This window comes from Sparassis crispa (genome assembly GCF_003851025.1).
Source record: "Sparassis crispa DNA, contig_000004F, whole genome shotgun sequence".
NCBI lineage: Eukaryota > Fungi > Basidiomycota > Agaricomycetes > Polyporales > Sparassidaceae > Sparassis > Sparassis crispa.
The window spans coordinates 31556-46914 of record NW_020939751.1 but is presented as its reverse complement, the minus strand read 5'-3'; the positions used below and the strand labels follow the sequence as shown (position 1 = coordinate 46914).

The following is a 15359-nucleotide window of genomic DNA, read 5'->3' as shown; positions in this document are numbered from 1 at the left end:
CCTGCATTTCAATTTCTACCGGACGGAGAAAGGTATAGATAGTAGCCTGGATTCACGGTTCCCCACCAATTATCATCACCGGCAGATACAAAACTGACACCTGCAGATGGCCCAACCGGGTCTTCTCTAGAATATCTGCCAGCAGAGCCGGAAGTGTTACGTACAGCGTGCCGTGTTTTGAGCCTGCATGCTTCCTCGCTGACCTCAAGATCTGGCGCGCAGTGCAACCGATCGGATATCGGAGAGAACATACCTGCAAAACGCCTTGAAATGGACAGCATTTCAGAAGTGGATCATCACCGAGGAAAGAGCATGGCAAAACGGCCAAACTATGCAGCGCGAGTAGTTGCGGATAGCAAGAGTGTATCATGCGTAGAGATGGGAAATGATTGCCAAGAGGGCGTCGTCGTTCAGACACGGTGAAATTGTACACTGTTCTTTCTCCAGCATAACTCAAACAGCTTTGACATCTGAATGCACATGTGTAGCAAGTTAATGGGAGCGTCGGGCTCAGAGCCTAAGGGTCAGGATGGTGAACGCACTGCGAGCATGAAGTCCAGAGAAGTTACCAGTGTACCATCTCATAGATATGATCAAGGACAAAAAAATCCCCTCTGTAATAATATCTCTATTCAGCGGAGGCAGTAGATACAAGCAGGCGACAGTGCCACGTCGTACGGCGGTGATATTTTCTGAACAAAGGAGTACGGACCTGACACGGCAATAGCCTCGGCCCAATGAATGTACAAGTAGTAGTACCCGCCATTGGTTCGTGCGAGTTGCGCGGTATATACAGATGAGAATTCCAGGGAACTAGGTGGGTGTGAGCACAGCCGGTAGTGACGGTTGAGCAGATCAGCCGCCCGAGAAGGGAAGTTCGGATGCCATACAAGGCAAGTTTCACAAGCGTGCACCTTGAGCTGTAACCACAGCGGGCGGCTTGGACATCTGGACAGCACTGTGAGTCTGGTATCCGTCAACGGCGATGTCCTCCTCCTCCTCGCTTCCCTTCTCGAACCGTCGGATGCCCTCCGTCTGTCCGAGACCAGTCGCCGTCTCCCTATCTCAGTGCACGCGCTTGAGCTCCTCTCTATCGCGGGCCCGCCGGAAGTGGCGATGCCCCTCGAGATAGACATTGCGGACCCACCAAGAGTCGCTGAGTTCCTCGACACACTTTTTACTGAGGTCGAGGTGGAATCGTACTCGGAGGGAGACTGGCAGAAAGCCTTGCAGGCTGCTCGGCGGAACGCTCGGGCTTGAGCCATGATCCGGGATGTTTTGTGGTTGAAGAGTCATCTAGGTCAGTGTCCGTTTTTGATTTCCAAGCCTAGCCATCGCTCAGGTTTTTGCGTTGCTGCTATGTCATCAAAAAGATGCTCGGCGGTGTAATCTGCTGCTAGAAAAGACTGCAACGCTCGTCTAATTGTTTGGATACTTACAACAATAACCCGGTTTCAAGTCTCCTCATCAATTCTGGAATAAATATCTATGAAGCACTTTTACTACTAGACAGTCACCCCAGAATTTCCTTTCCGTTTCATTTCTTGTGGATCTACTGTTCGGTCAAAGGACCAGATACATGATGTGAATTAGCCATGTTTTTTCCGCTGCATTCCGTGCTCACACTCAGCCCTTTCCCCACCAGTTGTGCACCGCACCGTGCTTTCAATGCTCTTTCAATGATTCTCTGACTGGAGAGCCGATATCCTAGCGTTCCAATTCACGTCTTCCCACACGATGTTACTCTTATGATGCTGCAACGACGCTGCGGCTTGGAGTCCGAGTTTGGCCCTAGTGCCTCTCTGGCGCACACGTCTCCACTGTGGCTGGAGGCTTCGTATTTTGCGTCCTGACGATCAGCAAGCGATCGCTTCACCACCGCAGGCGCTCAACTTTTCCAGTGAAAATGCACCATCGTCGCCATCACCGTAGCAATTTCTAACATCGTACTAGAGTCAACCTCCGGAACAAAATGGTGAATGGCCTGCGGGATGTATAGAGCACGTAATCTCTGTCGCGACGCGCTTCCAGTGAAATTTGTAGCATAGCTCAGGTGTACCAGTCGTGCTGTGACCCTGACGGACAAACTTGTTTACTTTTCTTTTCTCGATACGTGCACCACAGATAAGTGAAAAATATCTAGCAAAGAGATCTACATAGAACTGATGACGGCGCATCCCAGACAAATGTATAGATACATACAACATGCACCCTCCACGAACATATGGACCCGGTAGTTCTTCGGGACAGCCTTCTCTTCGCCGAACGACTCCTATGAAGCGCTCCGCTCTCGTTGACCATCCAGCCGCGCTCGCTGCAACTCCCACACTACTTGCCTAACTGCCAACTCAGTGAATAAATCAGTGTACTTGTTCCAGCTATGACCCTGATAATCTTTGTAGCTGAAAGATGTAAGCCGTGTGGATGTGATGGCCTTGAGCAAAGCAAGTGCGCAGTCGAGCACGACGATCGCGCTAGAGAGGATCAACGGCAACGAAATTCGTAAGTAGCTTCGTCCGGAAAAATGTTCGGATCTGCGGACTGCTAACCATGATGTTTATGGCACAGCTAGCCTCCCCAGACACTCTGCTTGAATCTTATCTGTGTCTGTTGGAAAGTAGCGCCCAAATTTCTGGAGCTCCAGAAATTGGGGAGCGCCCAAGGGCAGACAAGCCGAGGGCATGATTACAAAGAAAGACAAAGAAGGAAATTTGCTTATATAAAGTGGAGCGTCTAGAACTGTATATATACAGAAATCTATTTTAGGACGTGTAATCACACGCCCCAGCCCCAACGCATCTTGACCCGCCATCACTACCTTCCTATTTGGGAACTAAGGCGCGATTTCTAACAGGTTATGAGCCCCGGCTCTAGCCAATAAATACTTGGATAACAACAGCCCTTATTGTGGCTACAAAAATTGTTACCCCCTTACTAGTACGAGAACAAATAATGTCGACCAGCTGATTACGAGCGATAGCAATGCTTACCGGATCCCGCTCCTGAAGGAAGACAATTGGCTCCCGTGGAAGCGCCGCATCGAGGCCATCCTTAATGATAAGGGTCTCCAGGAGTATGTGACCGGAAAGACACCGAAGCTGCAGCCGAGTAATGACCCGGCCAATAGGGCAGCGAGAGAGGCGGAGATTAGCGCCTGAGGAGAGAAGGACCTCAAGGCCCAGAACGTAATTGTGCTATCACTGGGAGATTCCCAGATGGTGCACATCGCTGGAGCCGAGACGGCACGGGCCATGTGGGAGCAGCTTCGCACAGTCAAGGAACAGCGTGGACAGCATGGAATTCTCGCGCTGTGCCAGCGTTTTTACCGGATGCAAGCCAAGGAAGAAGATAATATCTCCAGTCACATTACACAGCTACGACAGATCCAGGAACAACTCCACCTAATGGGGAAGGTTGTTTCTGACAAGAATTTCCGGCTCATTCTGGCTACCTCATTACCGGAGAGCTGGGACTCTTTCCTCAGCTCTTACTTTGGCGCCGTGGGCGGCAATGTTGGCGCTGAAGGTGCTGACAACGTGTGCCCTCAGCTTACATCACAAGAATTGATTGCCATCATTCTTGATGAAAATAGGCGAAGGCACGAGCGTGGCGAGCGCAGTCAATCCTCGGACCAAGCCATGGTTGCCAAAGGAAAGAAGCGCCCCTTTGGGGAATACAAAAAATGTTCGATCTGCGGAAAGCCGGGACATTTTGGTAACGAGTGTCAGCACCGCGACAAGGTCAAATGTATGAATTGCGGAAAATTTGGGCATAAGGCCGCGGATTGTTGGGCTAAAGGCGGCGGCAAAGCCGGACAGGGCCCGCCGATAAAACGGCAAAAGATGGAACGTGCTTATGAAGCGCGCGAGGTCAAATCGAAAGAGGATGAGGCAAAAATAGCTTACGATAATGATAGTGACACTGTATCTCTCGGATCTGATGGCAAAATCGCTTCTTTCTATGAGTGGTTTGCCGACTCCGGGACAACTTCGCACATTACAAATCGTCGTGAAGTCTTCGCGACCTATCAGGCACTCGAAGATCACGCGATCACGGGCATCGGACCGCAACCAATGCAGGCATTGGGCCGCAGTACGATCGATGTCGAAAGTGAAGTAGGAGACCAGAAAGTGAAATTCCGTCTCCACGGTGTACTGTATGCGCTGACAGCACCCAATAGCCTCCTCTCCATCACGCGTTTGGACAATGCGGGAGGAAGAGTACTTATGGGTAATAGTCACACAATACTAATAGATAAAAATAAACACACTCTTGCTATAGGCAAGAAAAATGGACGACTATATTCATTGAAATTGCGTCCAATAGTTCCGCAACCTGCGTGAACCTATACTGCTAAGGAATACGGCCCGCATACCTGGGAAGAGTGGCACAAAATCTATGGCCATATCGGGAAACCAGCGCTTATGCGATTATATCGCGAAGGGCTTGTTGATGGCCTAGAAATCTCGCCAAGCCCAGATGAAATTAATTGTGAGGCGTGCATCCAAGCAAAGGCGACGCGGAAGCCATTTCCCAAAGAGACGGACGAATGCAGCAAGGTACCCAGAGAATTAACACACACGGATGTGTGGGGACCTGCGCAGACAGCCGCTCTACAAGGGTGGAAATATTTTATTACATTTACCGATGATTACAGTCGTCGAAGTACAGTACTATTTATGAGGCATAAAGATGAAGTAACAGAAAAGGTAAAGAATTATATTACCTATATCGAGCACAAGTTTGGAAATAAACCCTTGCGACTCAGGCTCGACAACGGTCGAGAATATATGAACACCGAATTAATTAACTGGTGTCAAATGAAAGGGATTGAGATGGGTCCGACTGCGCTGTACTCACCATCCCAGAATGGAGTCTCTGAGAGATTAAATCGCACACTGCTTGGACTAGCGTGCACGATGATCTATGCGAGAGATCTACCTCGTTATCTTTGGGCTGAAGTGATTGCTCACGCAGTCTATATTAAAAATAGATCGCCTACCCAGGCGTTAAATGGGGCAACTCCTGAAGAAAAATGGAATGGGACGAAACCAAATATCTCGTACCTACAAGAATTCGGTTCCCCCGTATGGGTTCTCACGGAAGACGCAACACTATCAAAGCTAGTGCCCCGTGCCAACAAGTATATTTTTGTTGGATACATGGACGAACCCAAAGCCATCAAATATTATGATGCGCACATGCGCCAGATTAAAATCTCACATAATTTCCAATTTTCTTCGAATTTCCCGGACCATTTGCCCGACAACATGCCTCACGTGCCACAAGAGCAAATAGGATCTGACGTACCTATCCTCACAGCACAGCGTGAGGGGGAGCAAAATATGTTTCCGGGCACTTTACCTAGCAATGCGTCAGACGTGCTGCATGCGGAAAGGAGACCCGAAGTCCCAAACCTCACAATGACCGCAGACGTGCGGCGCGAGGGGGAGTTAGGAACTTCCGTGCCACAGTCACCTGCCAAAAATCTGCGAAAGCGCAGATAGGACGATGATCCTGATCAACGCGAGAAAAGTGGGACGGACGCACCAAGCCAGCCCAGACGAACCAGAAGAAAGACAGTTCAGCATGATTACCATCTAATGCACGACCCAGAGGCAGACGAAGATCTGGATAATGATCCAGATAAATCAAATGCCGAATTAGTCTATATTGCGATGAGCGCCCATGGAAATGCGGATGCGGACGAGCCAAAGACGCTCAGTGATGCCAAGAGATCACTCGAGTGGCCCAAATAGGAACAGGCAGTCCAGACGGAACTCAATCAACTACAGGGTATGGAGACTTGGGAGTTAGTGGAACCTCCCGAAGATCGAAAACCCGTAGGAAATAAATGGGTTCTAGTTAAGAAAACAAACAAAGAGGGTGAAATAATCAAATACAAAGCCCGCCTGATTGTGAAGGGATATTCTCAAATCCCAGGCATGGACTATACTGAGACGTTCGTGCCCATAGTTCGCCTCGAAACCATTCGAGCTATCCTCGGGCTAGCCGCAATCTTAGATTGGGAGATCGGACAGATGGACGTGAAAGGCGCCTATCTTAATGGAACTCTCAAAGAAGAAGTGTATATGCGGCAACCCGAAGGATACAGCGATGGAACATACCGCATATGTAAATTAAAGAAAACCCTCTATGGGCTAAAGCAGTCTGGCCGAGAATGGAATATCATGCTGAACCGCAAGTTACTAGACGCGGGATTCAAGCACCTATTCTCGGATCCATGTGCGTACATTCAGATCAAAGGTGATAAGATAGAAATCATCACCATTTGGGTGGACGACCTATTAATATTCACCAATGATTGCGCACTGATGGACCAATTGAAGAGGGAACTCCGAAATATGTTCGAAGTTACCGACCTTGGCGAACCCCGAAAAATTGTGGGGATAGAAATTGTGAGAGACCGTTCAAAGCGGACAATCAAAATCTCTCAGACAAAATATATTGAGTCTATCCTACACAAGAATGGGCTTACAAACGCCAACACGGTCGGGATGCCTCTTGATCCAAATACAGTGCTTGAAAAAGAAGAACCCGAAACTGATGACGAATGCGACCGAGACAACGGATATGCATCGCTCGTCGGATCACTGATGTACGCGGCAATTGCCACGAGACCAGACATTGCTCACGCCGTGCAACGGCTTAGCTCATTTACTGCCAATCCCGGAATGGCTCATTGGACTGCTGCTAAACGCGTCCTCCGCTATCTATCTGAAATGCGAGAACTTGGAATAATCTACGGGCCAATTTCAGATGTCAAGCCCGAAGATCAATCCATATTTGTGGGCTACTCAGATGCAGACTATGCGAATGATATCCGAGATCGCAAATCAATCTCGGGATATTTATTTAAATTAGGAAATGGCACGATCACGTGGAGCTCAAAGAAGCAAACCACAGTTGCATCATCCACCACGGAAGCCGAATACATGGCATCCGCCGAAGCGGCAAAAGAAGTCGTGTGGCTCTGAACACTATTCAAAGAAATAGGTTTCGAGCAACAAGATCCTACAATTTTATTCGAGGATAATACAGCGGCGATCTCAATCGCACGTGATCCCCAATTTCACGCGAAATCGAAACATTTTGATGTAAAGCATCATTATGTGCGCGAAAAATTGAGGGATAAATATATTGATATCCACTACTGTCCCACGGAGGACATGATAGCGGATATCCTAACAAAGTCACTCTCTAAGCCGAGGCACGAGAAGCTCACAAAGAAGCTCGGAATGCCCATCGGCTTGAGGGGGAGTGTTGGAAAGTAGCGTCCAAATTTCTGGAGCTCCAGAAATTGGGGAGCGCCCAAGGGCAGACAAGCCGAGAGCATGATTACAAAGAAAGACAAAGAAGGAAATTTGCTTATATAAAGTGGAGCGTCTAGAACTGTATATATACAGAAATCTATTTTAGGACGCGTAATCACGCGCCCCAACGCATCTTGACCCGCCATCACTACCTTCCTATTTGGGAACTAAGGCGCGATTTCTAACAGTGTCGGTACAGCGTCACCAAGCAAGCACCAGCTGGCGGCCTTTCGAACCTTTTCGAGTACGAAAATAAGCATACTTCCGAGACCCCAGAAGCGCCGCTCCAGGGATAGATCGTATAGCACTTGCGGTGGCCCTAGGACGATGGTAGAGGCCGCGGACTGCTAGTTCGTTCGCGTCTCGCGGGGCAAATTATTTGTACATGTTTGTCCTAGGTTCCCTCCATTCGATCATCTTGAGATTCTCTACTCAGCCCGACTCTGGCAGTCAACAAGCTCAACATGTCTGTAGGCCATGCGGTGGATTCTCGAGAATACGACCGCCTTGTGCGGCGAATCAAGACGCTCACGACAGTACTCAAGGAAGTCAAGGCTCACCTCGGTGCGCCGCAGAGCATTGCAGGCCGACAGGCTGGACACGCAAAGACATATCACAACATTGCCACTCTGCTTACTCGTGGTACTGAGGACGATGCGCATGGTTCGAAGGTTATCGCCGTGACGGGGAAATCCACTTCGGAGGGCACCGTGGTAGCGATCAGTGAACATGACGAGGATGACAAGAACGCGGATATTTCTGTCGGCATGCTCCCAGCGATGCAGAACTCTGTCGCAAAGGAGGAGTTGACGGTAGCATTGGACATAGATTGGATCCCAGCCAGCGAAAAGAGATTAGCCGATCTCGGAAGCTCCGAGTACGTTTCGATACCCAGTCTCAAGGCGATTTGATCTCATCGTTTTTTAGCAAAACGGATGTCGACATTACATTGAAAGAACATGTGGGCGATACAATTTCCGCTCTCATGCAGATACCTCCTCGACGTGATCCCTCTTTCGTGGCATGTGTTACTTCCTTCACACGCTTCGCCGTCAGGAGGTCCTGCAAGAGCATGCTGCAGCGTTACGAGATGAGGCGCAAAATCTGGGATAAGGATTTATTCGAGATTCTCAAGTCTTGGACACCTGAGCTTTCAGACACACTCGATGAGAAGTTCATACCGGCTTCGTCGGTTGGCATAATTCTGCAGCAATCTGATATCCCGCTGGTTCGTTGCGGGGATCGGGATATGTACGCCGTTAATATTGAGACGGCAGCCTCTTGGATTTGGGTCCTCGCGGAACTTTTGTCCAAGGTCCTCTGCCCTCTAAGCTCTATCGGTAGCATGATCACCGAGTGCCGTCGGGAACTGAGTACGAGGGAGTTGAACAAGGTGATGGACATCAGTACCAACATCGATAGGCTCCTATCTGCGCGAGTATTCGAGGCAATCTTCAACTTGCCTTCGCTTGCGCAACTTTTGCACACCGAACGACTGAGTAAGTCAACAACTATTCCTCATTATTACGTCACTCATAGCATGGCAGAGTTGCAGAAGAAGGACAATCTGAGAGACCAGGACGAATACGAAGGTACCTTGTAACATCTCTACCATTTTCACGACTCGTCTGTACTGATCGCTGAATAGAAATACAAGTATTGAGTCCCGAAGAGGACCCCTTCCCCCTCAGATACATCCGTACGCTCGTGGCGTGGCATTCTGCTGTCCGTTTCTTGACATCTCGTGGTGTTTTGTCGACCGGCCGGCCACTGTGGTTCGCCGTTATCCGCACCCCACATCCTGATGAAGATATGGAAAGTGTGGAAAACGTGATAAGTGAGGAATTCCTGGCGTCTGTTATGCGGCGAGTCTTCCCTCCGGAATCGGGGGCGTCGGATAATGAGAAGGAGTCCGTATTGGAGAAGCTCCAGTTAGCCATTCCTTATAGCACCAAGCATTTCTACGGCTCAGTACACTGCGAAGCAGTCCTGATGGCTGTGAAGGCCGCCGCAAATTCTATAATTGTTCCGCCATCTGGTATTGACGTGCACGCACAAGCGGCTATTTTCCAGGTCCGTCATTTTGCATTGTCGCACGTATACTAACTTGTTCTAGGACATCGACAATGTCATTGTTGTCAACAAGCAATGCTGTTGGTGCTGCGACTGGCTGGGTAAAAATCTCCCTGTGCCGATGCAGGAATGCTTCGTGTTACCGGGCACTCATGGCAAGGTCGTTCCCTGGGCTCCTCCAAGATTCGGGATCCCCCTGGAAGTCTTGGCTTTGTTGGAGCGAGACCTTATGGAAGAGCTACGATCGGCATTCGTGGAGAGGGGCCGGACTGCCATACGGCAAGGGAGGTTACTATCGCGTCAGTCATCTCCCGCATCATCCGACGACGAGAGTGTCCTCATTTCGTCGTTACAATCCGATGAGGACTGGATGGAAGATCTGCCCGGTAGAAGGGTGTAAAATCGTGTTCCTTGTTAGTGACTGATAATATTGTCTTTATGAATTAGGTATCCTACGCCGGCAAAGGCTTAGCTACGGTGGCTGTATTTATTTTGATGGCTCGTCCTTGCGCGTTCTAGCATGGTTTGAATGGGATCAGACTTTGAGCCTCCTGCATATCCTCCAGGTAGATCCGTCTGATAGGTATCATTCGTAGTCTGCATCTCCCAATGCAGCGAGCATTTATTGACGAACATGTCCGTCCGCTGCCATACTGACGGCCCACATTTTCAGACACCCACCTGCGCTGCGTTCTCTCAGTCCAAGCGCACGCATTCACAGCGCATGGCCGACGACGGCCGGCTAGTCATCCTCGGCACTGGCTTATCTGCTCCTCCATATGCCAGTTTTACAAGATCAGTAATGAATAGAATATGGTCTCTCTCCGGGCAACTATTCCAGCTTCACCCTGTTCCTCGCGGTCGCATCCTGTGCCGTTCGCACTGCACTGGCGCTAAGACTGTGCGTTCTCTCCCTCTCCCCTAGCGCGGCACTGTATGCTGCTTGATGCCTGACAGGTTCATGCTCGAGACGCTCGAATGGACATCTCTCCTGTCCATCTCGCCCATCATTCGTCCCTCAGGCCCCCGTTCTCGATCCGCATTCGTCAATTTGTCACGGCTTACACCACGCGATTCCCGGCCGGGGCGAGAAGTACGATGTGATAGGCTCGCCATTAAGCCGTCGGTGGTGCCCACGGCCCAAGTGCTTCCTCGATCCCCGGTGCGTACTCATTGTCGCTACTACTGATTGTATACATTCTACCCTTCTGCATTTTTCATCTCACACTGCGCCGAGATCACGTTTGAGTCTCCTTGACTCGTGGACCACTGTGCAAAACTGCGTCGTCGCAAATTGTTTGCGGCGTTCATGATTGGTAGTTTTAGATTTTCTTGAGCATCTGCCCTTTGCTGGCGATGCCCGATGGAGCGTTTTTGCCCTCTGTTGCACCGGCTGCGAAACGTAGAGGGCTAGTCCTATCCGAGTACAACCTAACTAACCTAACCTAACCTAACTGCACTCAATTGTCGCGATTACTGAACTGTGTTTCGAGTTCGGCTGCTCGAGCACGAAGTCCCCGATTTCCCCTCACGTTCCGGATCCCTGCGTTGAATTCCAAGCCTCGGACTGTGACGGCCCGGAACGCATAACGGAGTTTGTCAAGACCAAAGTATCGTTGCCTCCAACCTGTCTTCGTTCTCCAGGACTGAGTATATATTCATCATGCAGACCCGCGCCCCTATCTGTCCCTGTACCTCGCGGGAACCCGACGTCTTTTTCGCGCTTTTCAGCGATTACATACCGCCGGGGCTTGTCAACGCGGCAGGCCGACGTGCTCTGTCCCTGTTCCGAAGCTTGTCGCACTCGGAAAGGTTTCCCCCCCTCAAGACGTTCGCGAGGGTGTCTTGCACCACCAGCAATATGCACCGCATGGCCACATCGCGGCCGAAGCCCTGAGGCTGAACGGGGGTTCGGCCTTACAGTGCTGGCGCGGCCGGTGTATTCCCTCCCCACCCCCAACTCGGTGCGGTACATTGCCCTGGGCTCGCGATTCTCTGACTGCCTGGCGTGGAAGACCCTGCCGTCTCCCCCCCCCCCCCCCCCAAGCCGCACCGCAGCATCGGAGGCTTACTTTGTGGACCTGCGGACGTCGGTCGGAGGCTCCGCTGGACGTCTCCTGTGGCGGTGGCGCGTTTTCGCGACGGAGTGTTCCTGGAGGTCGAGACGTCGCGCGAAAGGGGGTCTGGGGGAGGGCGGAGACGGCTTCGGCTGGTCGTGTGCGCATCGGTGTGGTCGTGCGCGCCCACATATATTCGTCTGGGACGCACCGCCCGTCGCGTCGCCGGTTCTGTGCGACTGCGCCTCGACTTCTGGCTCGATTGTTGAGTGCGCACACCGATTTTAAGATATCCTTTTTTTGTGGGAAGAGGTGATTCATCGTCGGTCGGTTTTTCGCGGCGTGGGTCGGTGTCGAATCCGCGAGTTTTCCGCGTTCGCTCTGCCCGCCTTTTTGTTTTCGTCGCGGGTGCTCTCTCTCTCTTTTGCTCTCTCTCTGTGTGTGTTTCTTGCCTTGCGGACGTGTTAGTAGCACGGCCTCCTACAGAACTACAGTACATCTCCCATCTGTACCATCCCGCACGTCCGCGCAGTGGCCAAAGCCAATCAAATCGATATCACGTCTTACAGAGGGGGGGAGGGGTGCAAGTCCACCGCGAGCCGCGCCAGCGCACCGACCGGTCGCGCACGGGGAACCCGCCGTTGGCAGATCCGGGCGGGCGCCGCTTCAGCGCGTGCGGGGGGGGCGGGCGGCAGGGAGCTGCGGGGCGACCGTTTTCGCCGCTGCGACGTGTTTTGTTGGGGATCTGGGGACGCATGACGGCGGCGCGACGGGGGACGGGGGCAAGACTCCGAGCGTACGGGAAGTTAAGAGGAGCGTACGGGAAGTTAAGAGGAGCGTACGGGAAGTTAAGAGGAGAGAAGAGGAGAGGTGGGAGGAAGCGCCCAAGGCGAATTCGCCGGCGGACCGCGTATGATAATAGTGATAGCGGTAATAATGGTGTATATAGCGAGGCTCCTTGAAGCTTTGTAAGCCTGAGGAGGGAGCGCACGTCTGGACGGCGGGACCCGCGCGACGCGCAAGGCGGCCGACGTGGCCCGTACGAGATGTCGAAGAACACTTGCGTCGTGCCCGGCGCCGCGGGGAGGTGATGGAGGAGGAGGAGGAAGAGGAGGAGGAAGAGGAGGAGGAAGAGGAGGAGGAGGAGGAGGAAAGGTGCCCAGAAGAGAAAGAGAAGCGCACGCGCGCGAGAAGGGGGGCTCCGACGGCGGGGCCTCCCGCATTCCCTCCGCCGCGGTGAAAACCGAACCCGAACCCGAATATGCACATGCACATGCACATGCGCGACCGGGATCGCTCCCAGCCAGCAAACGTGAGCGTTCGCGGAGAGGACGGGCCTCCGCCGCCCGCCCGCTGGCATAGATAGTAGGGCGCGTAGCAGCGTGGCGACCGACGCTGTGCGTCTCGCGTCGGCTGCCTCTGCCCGATGAGGAGGAAGCTCCAAGGCGGGGGGGGGACGAGGTCGAGGACGCGCGTCTAGCCTGAGAAACCGGCGCACCCAACCGCGTCGTAGTGGGACGCGGGGAAAACGCACCGCCACCCCCTCCTGCCGATCCATCGTCGGCCCCAGTTGCAAGCGTGAACGCGCCGACGGGGGGGGGGGGGGGGGGGGGGGGGGGGTCCGTAGCGATCCCGGCGTTCCTGGCGGTCGGCGGGCGGGCGCGTGCGTGTTGGAGAGGAGAACGGGCGGACAGGGTGCGACCCCGCGAATATAGCGCAGCTGGCGCGCGGGAGCGGCGCCACGCGCGCGTAACGCGTACTCCTATTCCTTCTTCGTGCCCGGCCGGTGGGCGCGAGGTCTGTACGGGCACGCACGCCGCCCGTGCCCAAAATGAACGAACGTTAACGTTATAATATACTGTAGGAGCTTGTCCCCCGCCCCCCCTTCTTGTGGGAACGCAGCAGTTAGTGAGCCGTAACCTGAAAGGCACTCCTTTCAGACTTATACGGGTCACTATACCCAAGTGCAAGTGCAAGTGTCGGGTGCCCGGGGCTGCCGGTTGGAACGATTCGCGACAGGCACCGGTTCGGGGGGGGCTCGCAGGGGGGATAGGGTGCGGGCATGCACGATCCGACGCTGGATGGTAGCACCTTGCTGGATGGTGGGCGATGGGGTGGGGTGTGGTTGGGACGGACGTGGTGCGGCTTTGGACGGACCTGTAGATGAGGAGGATGAGGAGGATAAGCGTGTGCGTGAGAGCTCCTGCCAGATAATCGATGTCGGGTGTTGCGTCCCGAAGGTAGCGCTTACCCCCCCCCCCAACAAAACGGAAATGCACGCCTGGTCACAATGAAACCCAACCCAAATATCATACAAGACCCGGGATTCCGCTAAAGTTACACGCAAAGAGAAAGAGCATGCCGCAAGAAGCGGCGGTCCGAACACCGTGCAGCCCGCTTCTTGTAGCATCCCCTCAGCTGGAGCGACGACGAAGGTGCCGAGCCGCGAACCCACGCACCGCCTAGCTCTGCGGGGCGCGCGAGCGCGCCCAGAGCGCGTACAGGTACTCGGGGCCCGCGGCGAGGCCCCTGCCGACGCCCTCGAGGGTCTTCGCGACGCCGTAGACGACGCCGCCCGCGGCGACGAGCACAGCGCCGACGAGGGCGAACGGGGTGCCGAGCAGGACGGCGAGGCCGGTCAGCAGGGGGTGCATCATGCGCTCCTTCTCGCCCGCGTCCGCGCGCTCGAACGCGTCCGCGTCCTCCGCCATCTTGTGCGCCACGCTGGGGTCGGGGTGCAGCGCGCCGGCGCGCCGGAGGGAGAGGGCGACGGTGCTCGCTGCTGCTGCTCTTTGGGCGGCGTCCCCGGCGGACTTGTATGCCTCGACGTCTGCCTGCAGGTTGGCGATGGCGCGGTGCCAGGCGTGTTCCTGGGCGCGTTCAGCGGTGGTGGGGTCGTTCAAGTGTGTCATTGTGCTGAGGGAAGGTCAAGGACGGATAGCGGGGCGAGGCAGAGATGGAGGGCTCACCTTGGGGCGGTGGAGGGGCTCGTGTGAGAGGGATGTTAGGGGGGTTCTCATGGACGACGCCTGCGCGCCTCGCCCGGTATCGGATCGAGTCAGGGAGAGAGACGCCATCCCACGGACGTCGTCGACGTTAAGGAGAGACGCGAGGGCAGGCTCAACGACGTCACCGAACGCGTTATTCGTCGCTATTATTAGGTAGCTCACTCGCCCCTCCCCGCTCCCATCACCGTGCCCTGCGCTCTGCACGCTCTACCCCTGCACGAGCGCTGGATGCCGAGGGCAACTGGCAACTGGGCCCGGTTCGAGCACAGCACGGTGTGAGTAAGTGTCTCGTAGGGACGGCGCTGTCGGGGCATTATGGATCAGCTGGGCAAGCACCCCTCACCCGCTCGATCCGAATCCCAGGCCTCAATGACCTCGCGCGCGTTGCCTGCCTGGTATACTTGAACGGGAGGACCTCGCACTTCTCCGCGTCCGTGGAGATGTGCCGCACCCTCCAGCTGCGTCTTATATTGGCTGGAAGAGTCGAGGTTCTGCATGACGCCTAATCGTGATGTCGTTGGCTCAAGATCGACAGTCGATCTACGCATCGACGCTGCACGCCCGAACGCTCCGTTGCCATCGTTCGTCATCGTCGACGTCATAGACGAGCAGTGCCGTGCGTCTCTTGCCAAGGGCAGGCTCGATATTCCCCGTGCGGCCGTCCATCCGGCCAAGGGCTCGTCGCCACTGTCAAGATCCCTGCGAGGTGTTTCGCGCCCCTCGGTAGGACCGGTCGGCGACACAGTGGGGGACCAACCTGCCTGGAGGGCCTCCTCGCAGCCTGCCGCCAACGTAGAGGTGTGCCGCACCGACCTATCAAGGTGCATCTTATACCCGCTGCAGGGCTCGTGCCCTCGTTCTCGCGGCTGACCTGGAAGCTACCTCTG

The 15359-nt window shown here is 54.0% G+C and overlaps 4 protein-coding genes across 4 annotated transcripts; 2 read left to right on the top strand and 2 right to left on the bottom strand.

Moving 5' to 3' along the window:
• Window positions 1–3215: 3215 nt before the first annotated feature.
• On the top strand, window positions 3216–9440 carry SCP_0500140 (hypothetical protein; the record flags this gene model as incomplete). Its single annotated transcript, XM_027758083.1, has 5 exons — window positions 3216–4230; window positions 7785–8211; window positions 8262–8833; window positions 8882–8926; window positions 8983–9440. The coding sequence occupies 5 exons, from the start codon at window positions 3216–3218 to the stop codon at window positions 9438–9440; spliced, it is 2517 nt and encodes an 838-aa protein (XP_027613884.1).
• Window positions 9441–12554: 3114 nt separating this feature from the next.
• SCP_0500130 (hypothetical protein) lies at window positions 12555–12704 on the top strand (the record flags this gene model as incomplete). Its single annotated transcript, XM_027758082.1, has 1 exon — window positions 12555–12704. The coding sequence occupies one exon, from the start codon at window positions 12555–12557 to the stop codon at window positions 12702–12704; it is 150 nt and encodes a 49-aa protein (XP_027613883.1).
• Window positions 12705–13926: 1222 nt separating this feature from the next.
• Window positions 13927–14376, bottom strand: SCP_0500120 (hypothetical protein; the record flags this gene model as incomplete). The annotated part of the gene is made up of 1 exon (XM_027758081.1): window positions 13927–14376. The coding sequence occupies one exon, from the start codon at window positions 14374–14376 to the stop codon at window positions 13927–13929; it is 450 nt and encodes a 149-aa protein (XP_027613882.1).
• A 416-nt stretch (window positions 14377–14792) lies between these two features.
• SCP_0500110 (hypothetical protein) lies at window positions 14793–15299 on the bottom strand (the record flags this gene model as incomplete). The annotated part of the gene is made up of 1 exon (XM_027758080.1): window positions 14793–15299. One exon carries the CDS (start codon window positions 15297–15299, stop codon window positions 14793–14795), a length of 507 nt encoding a protein of 168 aa, XP_027613881.1.
• Between the last annotated feature and the right edge of the window lie 60 nt (window positions 15300–15359).